The sequence below is a fragment of the Benincasa hispida genome, chromosome 12 (genome assembly GCF_027475165.1).
Source record: "Benincasa hispida cultivar pf3 chromosome 12, pf3_genome.v1.1, whole genome shotgun sequence".
In the NCBI taxonomy this organism is placed as follows: Eukaryota; Viridiplantae; Streptophyta; class Magnoliopsida; order Cucurbitales; family Cucurbitaceae; genus Benincasa; species Benincasa hispida.
Genome location: NC_143489.1, coordinates 27,047,716 through 27,062,379, shown reverse-complemented (window position 1 = coordinate 27,062,379; position 14,664 = coordinate 27,047,716). Strand labels below are relative to the sequence as shown.

Sequence of the window (14,664 nt, the reverse complement as noted above, 5' to 3'; positions counted from 1 at the left end):
TTCATAAAGAATGTGTATAATTACAAACAACGAGACTCTGAGAGAATTAGGATACCAATCCCAACAGGAACACAGCTACACAAGATGAAATTTATCTACTTACCCTGCTTCAGGGAAGGATGATGGATAAATTGCTCCCTTAAGGGTTGATTTTGGATCTTGAACAATGTGGTACCACACCCTCTCCTCTCCAGTTTTTGGGTTAATTTGAATTGTTCAAATTAAAAAGAGGGTGATATAATTAAATTGATTAAATTATATATGATATGATTGTTATAATGTATTTGATATATTATAGTTTATTTGGATGAAATAAATATTTGAACGAGATTCAAATATATTTTTTATGAATGAGATTCATAGTTGTTAAATTTAATATGAATATGATTTATATTAAATGCCATAAAATAGAGAAAAGGAATAAAATAAATTTGTGTCTCTTCTTCCTTACAGACTTATGTGAGTTATTATACGATTGGAGGACAGAAACGTTCTGAGTTCTCAATCTTCTTGCTCATCCAAACTCAAACAAACCCTCCAAACTACAATAATTAGGCCCACCACCCCTGGACTCTCACCCTGAGTATTCGAAGGCTCCCTGTGATAGTGTCTATTTTGGTTCGTGAAATTCTTGAAGAGAGTCTTTAAGGGTTGCTGTATTTGAGTTCGTGTCGTTCGAGGAATCTACAAGAAGAAAAGTTCTTCAAAGGTAGTGTCCCTTAAACCCTTTTTCTTTATAAAATGCATGCTGTAGTTTATATATAGAATGCATATCTTGTATATTTACTATAAATTTGATTTTCAATCAAAATGAAATTTAGACGATCTGCTTCCGCTCATGGATCTCTGTAAAACGCTCCTTCCGAGTGTCATGCTCCAAGTGGTTCTTGCGTACATGCAAATGGCCAGCAGGTCGTGGGTTTGAAGCTTAGGCAGTTTCCTCAAGTAGTTATTTTTTTTTGTATTTTCAATTATTATGTTATTTAATTACTTTTTAATTAATTAAATTAATATAAGAGTTATATTAAAATGATGCATGATTTTATATTTTATCCTATGGCGAGATTTTAAATCTATATGGCATACGTTATGCTATATAATAAAATTAAATCATACATCACATATATAAAATAATAAATAGCAACTTTGGACCAAAATTTAACATCCTAAGCAATTAATTAAATTAATATAACTTATATATGATGCCCAATTAATTGCTTAATAAAAATTTATAAATTTATATATTGTAAATTTTTACTCGAAAATATTAGAATTAAAATATATATATAAACATGTATTTTGAAAAATTTAATACTCAAAATTGAAATATAAAAAAATTAATATACATATTGAAAATTAAAATAATATATAAATCTAAATATTGAAAAAAATTTAAAATTCAAAATAAAAAATAAAATATAAGTATAGCATATTTATTTTTTGAAGTAGCAAAATTAACAAAGAAAATAAATAAAATATAAAATATGTAAATAGATATAAAAGAAAAAAAAGAATAAATAAAAGTGCCCATTTGGGAGTTGAGATTTCAATCCAATTTAATTATATTATTATGTAAATTTCATGGTTGTAAAATATTAAGGTTAAGCTAAATGAATGTGTTAGTTAGCAAAATTATTATATTGTAAAATTCTACTCGGTATCAGATATATTGAAAATATTAGAACTAAAATAATATGTAAACATGCATATGGCAGAAGTTGAAATATAAAAAATTAATATACATATTGAAAATTATAATAATATATCAATAAATTTGGAGAATTTAAAATTTAAAATTTAAATAAAATATAAATATAGCAATTTTATTTTTTAAATAGTAAAATTAATAAAGAAAATAAAGAAAATATAAACTATGAAAATAAATATAAAAGAAAAAACAAAGAAATTAAAAATAAAAGTGTTCATTTGGGAGTTGAAATTTAAAATATGAAAAATTAATATACATATTAAAAATTAAAATAATATATAAATCTAAATATTGAAGAATTTTAAAATTTAAAATTAAAATAAAATATAAATATAGTATAATTATTTTTGTAAATAAAAAATCAATAAAAAAATAAATAAAATATAAAAGTTGAAATATCTAAAAGAAAAAGACAAAAATGAACCCACAATCAAGGGGTGGAAGGATAGTTTAGAACTGCATGACTACCAATAGGCTATGGGTGCATTTTGATAAATAGAAAAAGGGATGTTTTATAAATAAAAAACGAAATCGGGAAAAGCTACTTTTCGTAGTTTCTCAAAGTTGGCCTCATTTTCAGAAAAGTTTCTCAAATTCTAGAAACAAAAAATAAAAAGGGTTATCAAATAATTCTGTTTGTTAAAAAAAATGGGAAACAAAAACAAGAAACATGAAACAAGAACGTTATTAAGTAGGTCCTTAAATTCAATATTAGTGAGAAAACAAATAGAATAAAAAGAAAAATAAATAACTGAGAGTTTTAATTGAGACAACTAATAGTTTAAAACTTTAATTGATACAATTTTCTAAGTCTAGACATATAAATCGATATTTTGTTAAAAATTTTCATAACTATATATAAAAAAGTTATTACTATATTTACAAAGCAATGGTCCACCAACTTTTTTTTTTCATCTCACCTAATCACACTCGGGAAAATGTTAGAAAACATTATAAAAAAGAAATAAGAAAAATTTTACATATGACAAAATATAATTATACAATTAAATGAAATGTACGAAATATGTGTAGTACATTCAAATATTTTTAGAATCAAATATTTTTCTTCTAAAGTTTGAATTGATTCGAGAAAAAAATATTTTTTAAAAAAATCATTTTTACTTAAATAATTTTGATAAAAACTTATTAAAATACATTTAAAAAACTATTTTGAGTGAATCTCAAATATTCAACTTTCTTTCAAAACAATTTATATTTTAAATTAAACACTTGAAAATATATTCCAAACATATTTTTAATTTTTTTCTGACAGGTTGGTTATGTAGTATTTTGTGTTTTTGTTGATTCTTGTTGTATTAAAAAAAGTATATTTCATTTACAAATAGCAGTTTTTTTTTTTTTTTTTTTTTTTTGTAACTTTGTTACAAAATCCTCAAAATAATGGGATTCTAGTGACACATAAGAACACACATCGTACAAGACACAACCACATGAAAACAAGGCCACATAAATGCCTAAAGGACAACTAGGTTGATTGGTGGTCCTGCCAAATTCAGCTAAATTTTTTTTTTTTTTTTTTTTAAAGAAAATCATTTTCTTTCAAGATCAAAATTATTTTAGAATAGTTATAAATATAGACATTAGATCCAAAGTATTAACAGATATAATATAGTATTAAAAAAAATTTACAAACATGATCAAATTTAAATAGTCTATCAATGATAGACCATATTGGTAAGAGTCTATCAACGATAGAAGTCTATTACTGATAGACTTGAGTGTAGTATATCGTTGATAGACTTGACTATATTTGTAATTTTTTTAAAATGGTGTTATACACTTGGTTATTATTCCTAAAAATGCTACCAATTGCAATTACTCAATTATTTTTAGGACTATAAAAGCATATATTCATTTTGCTCCAAATTTTATAGGGAGAAATTCTTATAAATAAAAAAATCTAAAAAATATTAACACTTTATAGCAAAAAGTTTCAAAAGTGTTTGTATTTCTGAAACTTTTTGCTATAAAACATAAACCTTTTATAAGCTATAATGTTATATGAGGTTCCATTTGGTAACTATTTGGTTTTTTTTTTTTTTTTTTTTTGAAAAATAAGCCTATTTTATCTACATTTCTTACAATGATTTACATATTTCTAAAAACAATGGTTGAATTTTTAGCCAAATTTTAAAAACAATACAATTTTTTGAATTTACTTTTTTTTTAGTTCTCAAAATCTGGTTTGATTTTTTAAATCATTATAAAAAAGTAGATAACAAAGGAAGAAATTTTGGGAAATAGTGTTCATACACTTAATTTTTAAAAACAAAAACAAAAACAAAAAACAAAATGGTTACCAAATAGGACCTTATTTAATAAACTCTACATTATAATTCAATGATAATCGACATGATTTTCTTCTTTCACATGCTCAATACCACGTCCTCATATTTATACTAAAAAACAAATTTTTTTTATGACAAACAATAAATAATTAAGGTGGTTTGGATTTTTTTTTTTTTTTTGATATATTAGAAACTTTTGGTTGATTATGAGTAACATTGTGTCACCCTTTGAATTAAGAAAGTGGTTGAACACAATTAAATTTCTGCCCCACGAAGTTTTTATTTCAATTTCGTGGCAATTTGTGAGACCAAAGAAAGCATACCCAACCTCTTTGCAATATGCATCACAATGAACAACTAATTCATCATATGTTGCAACTCTATTTCAAGCCATCCACTAATCCATCATATTTTCAAATTAAATTATTAGATTATCTTTGACATTCAAATTGCTTTTCTTCTTTAAATGTATTTTATGGCATTATTTAAATCTGTACCAACTAGTCTTATAATTTCCATGAATTCTTGATCTACAATTTTTTTCCATATATATATATATATTAAAACGATAACTCGATTAGATTATAACTATATATGATTTAATAAAAATTGAACAACAATAAGGCTGAAACTTTCAAATAGTTTATGTTACAATGTCTAGCATTGTAAACACACATAAGAAAAAGGTCAAAGTTTTAAAATTGAGAAATTTTTACAAATAGAAAAAATGTCAAATTATTTGTCAAAATAAAAGAAACACAGATAGATACAGATAGATATGTATCAATTTCTATCAATGAATAGACTTCTGTTAATATGTATCACCATAATGTCTATATCAACTATAATTAAATTTTACTATTTGTGTAAATATTTTCTCTTATTTTTTCTATCTTTAAAATCTCCCATTTGTATTGTGCTTGATTCTCCCATCGCCAAAAATCTTATCTTGATATTCAATCTGGAATATTGTGTTTCACAAAAACAATTAAATAAGCATATTAACTTCATAGTCCATACCATAAGCTCATTTCGAATTCACATTATATATACTTCATTAAATTTTGGATGGGATAATATATAAGAAGATTTTTACATATAAAAAAATATCAAACTATTTATCGAAATAGTAAAAAATTATTGATAGAAGTTTATCACTGATAGACATTATTACTGATAGATTTCTATCAATTTTTATTACTAATAGACACTGACAGACTTCTATTAGCCTATATCAAAGAAGATTAAAATTTTACTATTTTGTGTCAATAATTTCCCTTATTTATTTTTTTTTAATTTTTGAAAATCCCTCAATTATAATTTGGTCCTTATGAGTTAGAGAAAGTTAGAATTTAGTTTGTATGATTACAAAAGGTTAGACTTGTATTTGTCCAGTTTGATTAAAGGTAATTATAATAGGTAGCACTTTTAAGACTAATAGTTAAGTGTATATCAATATTTTTAAAGCATCGCAAATATAACCAAATCTATCGGTGATAGACACATATTAGTTATATAGCTTATCATAAATAGATTTCGAGAGAATCTAAATTTTGCTATATTTGTAAATTTTTTTACATCGTGCTATATCCACTAATATTTTGAATTTGATTTCCTATATTTATAACTGATCCATAGAAACTAAATTTTAACTTTCTTCTAATGATACATTAGTTTATGGTGGGTCCTGATTGAAACTGATTAACATATAACGTAGTGACACTTGGTCAATTCATAATCACAAGAAGAAACTAACTGCCACTAATCGATTCTGAAAACTGGCTCGGATTTTTCACATAGCAACGTGGACTCAGCAGTTGCAAACTTACCCAATTCATCAAAATCCCAGCAAAAAAGAAAAAAAAAGTACTGAAATTTATTCATTTCCAAAAGAGACAAACTCAAAAGCTTCCTGTCCTGAGAAGAAGACAAAGACACGACCAGAACCTAGTCTGTTCAGAGGCATTCTTAATTTTGTTCTTTCTGTCCACTTTCAAGTTTCAAGGTCACTAGCTAGTTAAGGTTGTTATGTCTTGTCTTTATGTAATGTTATTTATAGCTTAATCTGATGTATTCTTCCTAATGTAACACTACATTTGATTTGAAAGTTCGTGATCATTGTGTGCTGAGATATAGAAATGCTAAGAACTAGTAAATATAGCTATGATTTTTACATCCATGGATGTGTTTGAATTTGACATGGGTTGTGTTTTAAAATCATATTGGGATTGATGATTTTGAAGTTTATTGTTTTGCCATTGCAGATGATGAACAGATTAGGTCTTCTTGTTGCTGTTTCAATTACAGCTTATGCAATTAGGCAGCTCACAATCAGATCATGGAGCTCATTATTCTCGCCTGCCAACTGTTCGGGTTTTGTCCTCTTTATTTATTTCTTTCTCTTACTCGTTTATTTTGCCTTTTGAGTTAAGCTTATGCCTTTTCTAATCCTGTTTTATCTTTATTTTCTTTATTTACATAGAAAATGGAGAAGACACAAAGAAGAACGTAAGGCGACACCGAAGAATTCTGTGTGCATGTGTGTTTGTGTGCGTGTTTTCTTCTTAGAATGCATTTTGTACTAGTTTTATAATCTTTTTATGGCAGGGATTGGATGAAGAAGAAGAGGAAGCTAATTCAATAAATGATGAAACTAGTCAAGTTAATGGTAGAACCTCTGATATTGAAGATGGAGATCATAGGTCAGATGAGTTTCGAGTACTTCTACCACGAGAGTCCGAAAATTGGTCGCTTGATGACAATAAGAAAGAAGAAAAAGTGCCTGAAATCCAGATAGAAAACAATAAGATTGAATTGGAAAGGTTGGTGAAACTAGTGATGGAATTGGAGGAGAGGAAAAAGAAACTTGAAGGTGAATTGCTCATGTGCGATAGAATAAAATACAGTGAAACTGACGTCACAGAGTTACGAAAGCAGCTCAAGGCTAAGAACGATGATATCAGTATGCTTAATATCACAATCAGCTCTTTGCAGGCTGAGAGAAAGATTCTACAAGAAGAGATAATGAAGGGAGCATTGATGAAGAAGGAACTAGAGGGGGCTAGGGGCAAGATTAAGGAGCTGCAGAGGCAAATTCAGCTTGATGCAAACCAAACAAAAGAACATTTATTATTACTCAAACAACGAGTTTCCGCTTTGCAGGCAAAAGAGGAAGAGGCTCTCAAGAAAGAAGCAGAACTTTATAAGAAACAGAAAGCAGCGAAGGATTTTGAGGTAGAACTTGGGGAGCTTAAGCGGAAGAATCGAGAGCTTCAACACGAAAAGCACGAACTAATTTCTAAACTAGAAGTTATGAAGGCCAGGATCAAAACACTCACTAAGATGACAGAGGTTAGTGGCTTCAAGGGCTAATTTTGGCTAATTTTGAGTATAATATACCTATTAGAATGCCTTTAATCTGTTATTTGGTGCTCTAATTGACCAAGCACGGGTCTCTCGAAATCTAAGTTGAATTTGTATTTATGCTATTTACATGATTTACGATTTTGGCCCTAGGGTTTAGAGGAGTGTGCTATACAAACTCTTTAAGTCTACTGACACCTCTTGATCTGTATTTTGATATTTTTTTCTCTAATAATAAACTGCTCTCTTCCTCTGCCTATGGATGTAGCTAACATGCTGTTAGTGAATTACGTAAATCTCTATGTTGATTCTCTACCCATTATCATCCTACATACATCTTACACTTACTAGAAACTCTCTTCCATGGGGAGCTTTGTATTGAATGATCTACTCTTGAGGCTGGTGGCTTTAAAGACCATTTTCTAACTGCTGCAGAGTGAAATACTCACTAAGGAAAGAGAAGAGGCTCAAAAGTTAAAGAGTGAAAATGAGGATCTGATAAAGCATCTTGAAAGGCTTCAGATGAATAGGTTTAATGAAGTTGAAGAGTTAGTGTACCTTCGTTGGATCAATGCTTGCTTGAGGTATGAGCTTCGAGACAATGAGATATCGACTGGCGAATCCGCTCGTTATCTCAATAAGAGTTTGAGTCCAAAGTCAAAAGAGAAGGCAAAACAACTCATGCTAGAGTATGCAGGATTGGAGTCTGGACAAGAAGAAACAGATCATGAAAGCAACTTTTCTCATCCATTCTCTTCAGGGATTGAAGATATTGACAATACTTCAATTGATAGTTCAAGGAGCAGAACAAGTAGTTTCATTGAGAAGCCTAATTCAAATTTGAGTTTGAAGAAATTGATCAGAAACACAGGTGGTTCGAGTGCTGTTTCGTCTCCATGCATAATCGGTTCGAGCCACAGATGGAAGGATCCTTTAGAAGCAGTGATGGCTTTGAGTGCTGAAACTTTAACTCTCTCCGAAGTTAGATTGCAAGTTTCTTCAGGAAAATCTGTCAACTCAGTTGCAACATCATTTCAACTGATGTCTAAATCAGTTGATGAAAGTTTAAAACAGAAGTATTCAACTTATAAAGAGCATCAAAAGTTGGCCTTAGGTAGTGAGAAGCAAATCAAGGAAAAGGCTGTGAATGAAAGGGCAAAAAGTTCCGGTGACGCTTTGAGTTTGAAGTCAGAATACGATGACACAAACGTGAGAAAGAAGCCTGCAATTTTACCCCTTGAACTTACTCAAATGAAGATGAATGAAACTTCTTCTGATCCAGATAGCCAATTTGATAATGATAGCAAAAATATGATCTCCAATCCAACTTCTTCTGGAGGTGAAGTTCATCGAGGACCCGAGTTAGTTCGATTCAATCGAAAAATAATGAAACCTGAGGTAAAAATTATGCACCATCTTCCTTCTTTTTAACTTCAAATGCATTTGATTCTAGATTGAGGAGATTGAGAACAGATCTTTGCCTTCTAAAAAATCTGCTTAGAATAAGTTTGTATATGTTCAAATGAGATGTGTTCTATCTAAATTAAGGTGAACGCTGATTAGAAACTCAAGGAGACTTGGTTGTGGCATTGGCAATAGTTAGAGAAGCGTCTTTCTCCAACATGGAAGATGTCGTCTCCTTCTTCTAAAAAATCTGCTTAGAATAAGTTTGTATATGTTCAAATGTTAATAGATATGTGTTCTATCTAAATTAAGGTGAACGCTGATATAGAAACTCAAGGAGACTTGGTTGTGGCATTGGCAATGGAAGTTAGAGAAGCGTCTTTCTCCAACATGGAAGATGTCGTCTCCTTCATTATACGGCTCGATGAAAAGTTTTCTTTGGTATATATGATATTGAATTAACTTCTTTATTCTCCTAACTCCTTCGTGTTCAACGCCTCGTGATGTCATTTTTTTTCTCTAAATAATAGGTCATTTTATGAAAATATTAACATCTGAGCTCACACGTGAGAAAGATAAATATACCGTTTTTCTCCTTTGATAAAGGTTGAAGGGATGGAGATTCTCAAGCATTTTGATTGGCCTAAGGGAAAAACAGATGCATTAATAGAAGCAGCCTTTGGATATCAGAAGCTGATGAAACTAAGAGAAGAAGTATCTTCTTTTGTTGACAATCCCAAACTCACATGTGAAGTTGCTTTAAACAAAATGAACTCCTTGGTAGATAAGTATGTCATGTTTCTCTACTATTCTCTTTCAGTACAACATAGAATAGCCAAGTATCTGAACAAGTAAATTGTTGAAGCCTCAAACCGACACCGTCATTTTCGATATCGAGCAGAAAGTTGCATAGTTTAGTTTGATTGGAACGTCATTTGATTCGAGTCGACTGCATTTTGTTTAACTTTTTCTTGCCTCTATCAATTTGATAGGGTGGAGCAGAGTGTCTATGGATTGTTTCGTACAAGGGACACGACAATTTCACAATACGAGGAACTCGGAATTCCCATTGATTGGTTGTTGGATTGTGGAGTTGTTGGCAAGGTTTGTTACATAACTCAAGGAAACAATTAATATCATAATATATCATAAAGTTTCAAGCTTTCTGAGTTTTTATGTAGTAAAAAGGAGCCTTTTATTTTTTGTCTGTTTTACTATGTTTCTCTTTGGTTGATTAAATAGTGCACATTAATTTGAACACTGCAGATAAAGGTGTCATGTGTAGAATTGGCAAGGAAGTACATGAAACGCATAGTAAATGAACATAATGCATTGAGTGGACCTGAGAAAGAACCAGACAGAGAATTTTTGCTTTTCCAAGGAGTTCGTTTTGCTTCTCGTATTCATAAGGTATGTTTACATGATTTTGAAAAGTTAAAATCATTTCCAACATTACCAAAATTACTCTAAAACATGCTTTTAATCATTCCCAGTCAATTTAATGTTTGGTCTCTTGTGTTGCTTTTAACCATATTGTTTCTTGTATTTCTTTTATGTTTAAGGCATGATAAGGAGTGATTTTGAAAGAATTAAAATCATTTGTAACATGTCAAAATCACTTTAAAACATGTTTTTCTGATCGTATAATAAAAACTGATTTGGAATGATCGAATACATGTTTAGGAGTAAATTTAAACCATATAAAAGTGATTTTAATGATTTTGAAATTATTCTCTAACATGCCCTTCTAACAATTTAGATTGTAGTTCGGATTGATAACGGGGCGGAGTGGGGTTGGGGAGATTTGTAATCTCCACCCCATTCTCCGTTTTGTGGAATCGGGGTCAGGAAATCCCCATTTGGGGCCGCAAGAAAAAATTCCCCGTTTATATTTATATTTTTAATTATGATTTATTTATTTAAATTAATAATTAAAAAAATATTAAAGATTTTTTATTGTAAAATTAACAAAAAGTTAAAATTAATTATATTAGGAAATGAAATTAAAAAAAAGTAAAAAAAAAACAGTAACTACTATTATATATATAAATATAAATAAATAATAGTAATGAATAATAATATATACTAAAGAATAATAAAAATTAATAAAATAACAATGTATATATATATATATAAATACTAAATAAAATAAAATAAAATATTCGAGACGAGGTTGAGGACGAGAACGGGGTGAGGAACTCCCGTTCCCGACCGAGGATCCATTTTGTATCCCTGGTTTGACCCCATCCCCAATAAAACTGGAGATTCCCTACTCCAATAGAGGTGCACGGGGATCAAACCTTGTTAGAATTTTCGCCAACCCTAAATGCAGTGCAATAGCAAGGAAGAAAAGGAAGAAAAATAATAGATGTTTCACTAAACTATAATTACGTTCTTTTTAGGAAAAAATAAAGGGAATTTGTAATGGGTGACAAATTCAAAATGTATGATTAGGGGCATGCCTTCAACATATAGAAAATCGTAAGCGTTATTATTCACTTTAATTTTTGTGTCTTTTTAAGTGATGTTGTTTATTTCATTTTTAAATACAAATGTACAATAGGCCGGGAAGATTCAACCCTATACTCATTTTGACATGTTGGGTGTATTTGGAATAACTATAGAAAAATGTTTTTCAAAAAAATCATTTTTATGATTTTTTTTAAAGATAACTAGTCATTTTTAATCATGTATCAATAGTATATCAAGTATATTAATTGTCTATCAATAGTGTATCGAGTGTATCATGTGGATTGAGCTTGTTTTTTTGCTATTTTTGCAAAGATAATAAGTCTGGACTATAAGTTTAATTTTTTAATCTTATTTTACCAAATTTCCAAAAACCCCAAAAATAAAAACAAAAGGAAAACATCTCCCTTCCGAAATTACCTTTTGGAAATGGTTTCAAGACTAGTTAGTGTGATTGGAATAATGGGTGAAAACAAATATATATATATATATATATATTTAAAATAATAATCAACTAAGAAAAAAAAAAGTAATGTTTTTCTCAAAAAAAAAAAAAAAAAAATCTTAGTATAGTTATTTAGATGAATTTTTTAAGAAAATCTTAATGAATGAAAGCCACCTTAACAAATCTAGATTAATTTAAAAGACTCTTTTCAAATATAGAAAAATGAATTAAAATATTTATAATTAATAGTAAAATATTATTTATCATGACACTAGTTTATCGTTGTCTATCATAATAAATATCTTTAAATTTAAATATTTATCTAATTTAAATATCTTTAATAGACACATTTTACTATTAACTGTAAATATTTTAACAGTTTTTTCATTTGAAATAATTTCTATAATTTAAAAGTAATTTTTGGATGATTTATGTGTTAAAGTTTGTTCAAAAATAATTTTTAAATCAATCCAAGCTTAACTGTCAATTTTAGTTATTAAGGTTTTTTTTTTAAGACAATTTGACCATTTAAAACCATTTAATAAACTACACTAAACTCATTTTAAATTATTAATTTTTGAAAAATTAGTTTTGTTTGAATTTTTTTTTTCCCAAGTTCCTTGAAAGTTTAAACTTACACATGTAGAATTAAAAGTGTTTTAGGAAAAAGGTAGAAAACCAAATATGGAAACAGTAGTAAATACATTGAAGTTCAAATAACCAAATTACTAAAATAGGATTTGGTTACTTGTTTTGCTACTCCATTTAATCTTAATAATTATGTCAACTTACAAATTTAGTCTGTTAAATTTGATGGTTGAAACTATTTTTGCTTTTGAATTTTAAATATTCCATTTACACCTTTTTATTTTCAATTGAATTTCAAGAAGTCTTTTTACTATTGACATCTTTATTTAAATGTTGATGTGGACTAGATTAATAAACAATAATTTGGCCCAAAAAGTATAGTAAAAACTATTACCTTCAAAATGAGATATGTGACTATTGTACTTGCAATCATATGAATCACTAATAATTAAATTGACTATCATAATGTCTTAGATTTCTAATATTCCATAATTAATCAATAATTATAATTGTGTTGGTCCCCTTAATTATTATGTAGATGAACACTAATCTTCAAAATTACACAAACTAAAAATTTTGGAAATTTTTTCCCCTTAGTTTGCAGGAGGCTTTGATTTTGAGAGCATGAAGGCTTTTGAAGAGCTGAGGAGTCGTGTCCATACAGAGGCAGGACAAAAGAATATTAATTGAAGATCATATTTTCCTAAGTTTTTATTTTATTTGTATTGTATAATTAATCTCTAGCTTACTTTATGTAGATAATCTCAAGAAATTCTATGAATGTAATACAAAAATGAAATGAAAAGTGATTGATAAGAATTATAATCAAAGTTGACTTGGCATAATTGTAGTTCCAAAAATCAAATTGTCATTGTGACGGGGAAGATCTACTGTTTCAAAAGAAAAATTCGACACAACTTCTATAGTAAATTGCAATTGTCGATTGCTCTCTAACACTATCTCCAATCTCAGACGTATGCTGTCGAAGAAAGGAATGGAATCAGAGCAAAAAATATTGCTTAGAATTTTAGAATATTGCTTGAAAGAAGAGAAGAAAATTTGGAAAAATGCTATGTATAATAGACTTGAAAAAACCTTCTGTATAAAGAAGAGGAAGAAGAAGAAACAGACAAAAAAAAAAAAGAAAAAGGAAAGAGACTAGTCACCATTAAAATTAGATATAAAAATTATGGATCTGAATTTAATAAAAACGTTTTACAAAAGAGAAATTGAAGGGTAGTAAAAAGTATGTTATTTCTTACTCGAGAACAATTACTCAAACTCTCAAGAGACGACAATGTGAACGTGTGGGGAAAATCCCTTCTTTTCTACCACAACCACAATGTGGAACTTTGTGTGGCATGTCTTTATATTTACACACTTTTGGCAATACTTAATCTTTCAATGTGGGATAAAACCCTTTCCTTTTCTACTTTTACTTTGTGCTATGGGCCTTGACTTAAAATTATTTCCAACACTAATCTCAAACCCGAGGACAAATAATGGTAACCAGACTTTTTCAATACATAATATAGAAAAGAGAGATTAGAGAGGTGATGATCACAATTTTTTTTTGACAATATATTGTGGTAGAAAAAACGAACCTTTGACTTGGAGGTTGATAGTATAATATACATATTATCATACTATAATTTCATGATATTGCTGTCAAAGCGAATATAACCCAACTGACAGATCGTCCCTAAAAAGCTAAATCTTCTTGAAACCTAGCTAAGTACCAAATTGAAACAAAACTCATAAATTTTTTAAATCTAAAATTTCAATTAATATCAAAATCAAAATTTAAGGATTAAAAGTGTAACACGTTTTAAATCTAAGGACCACAAAAGTATTTTTCTATTATTATTTTTATTTAAGAAAACAAAAAGACGCGTTTTTTTGGAGAAAAAATGGAGATGTTCGAGGATGTTCAGAAATTTATTACAGTTTTCAAGTCATCGATATATGAATCATTAAATAGAAACTAATTAATTCATAAGTATTTTTCGTTTTGAAAAGAAGATTTTCAAAATTTTCATAAATTTACAACAGTTTTGAAGCAGGACCAATTTATGACTATGATTGAGTCATTAAATAGAAATTTTAATTCATAAGTTACGAAGTCGATTTTTTCGTGGAAACCCTTTCAATAAAATAAAATTTATAAACTACTAATCTAAATGTCTAATAAATTTGTATTATTTAGTAGAAGAATCGGTCGAACCTTAGGAAGCTTACATTTAATTTCCCTAGCTAGGGCTAAATTTTAATGTGATAAGGTTCGACATCCAAAAGAAAGATGGACAAAATAAAATGTAGGATAGTAAGATACTTGGTAAGAAAATAAAGAGAAATAAAGTTAAGAGTTTACCTAGACG

The 14,664-nt window shown here is 28.4% G+C and overlaps 1 protein-coding gene across 6 annotated transcripts; it reads left to right on the top strand.

Annotated features, from left to right (window-relative positions):
• Positions 1 to 5,806: 5,806 nt before the first annotated feature.
• LOC120092471 (protein CHUP1, chloroplastic-like) lies at positions 5,807 to 13,131 on the top strand. Of its 6 annotated transcripts, none has more exons than XM_039050565.2 (10): positions 5,807 to 6,022; positions 6,282 to 6,390; positions 6,500 to 6,525; positions 6,625 to 7,368; positions 7,816 to 8,778; positions 9,097 to 9,225; positions 9,391 to 9,572; positions 9,777 to 9,888; positions 10,051 to 10,194; positions 12,884 to 13,131. In XM_039050565.2, the coding sequence occupies exons 2-10, from the start codon at positions 6,282 to 6,284 to the stop codon at positions 12,974 to 12,976; spliced, it is 2,502 nt and encodes an 833-aa protein (XP_038906493.1). In that variant the 5' UTR covers positions 5,807 to 6,022; the 3' UTR covers positions 12,977 to 13,131. The 6 variants fall into 6 exon arrangements, with proteins under 6 accessions (XP_038906493.1, XP_038906491.1, XP_038906496.1 ...); XM_039050563.2 differs by having other exon boundaries at positions 5,807 to 6,039; XM_039050568.2 differs by having other exon boundaries at positions 5,808 to 6,039; positions 6,282 to 6,384; positions 6,500 to 6,556.
• Positions 13,132 to 14,664: the final 1,533 nt, after the last annotated feature.

What these genes read in the sequence shown, in the direction of transcription:
- LOC120092471 (XM_039050565.2), top strand. Translation starts at nt 6,282, where the DNA reads ATGATGAACAGATTAGGTCTTCTTGTTGCTGTTTCAATTACAGCTTAT. An exon ending in CACTCACTAAGATGACAGAG is followed by an intron (nt 7,369 to 7,815) that starts GTTAGTGGCTTC and finishes TAACTGCTGCAG; the next exon opens with AGTGAAATACTCACTAAGGA. An exon ending in GAAAAATAATGAAACCTGAG is followed by an intron (nt 8,779 to 9,096) that starts GTAAAAATTATG and finishes ATCTAAATTAAG; the next exon opens with GTGAACGCTGATATAGAAAC.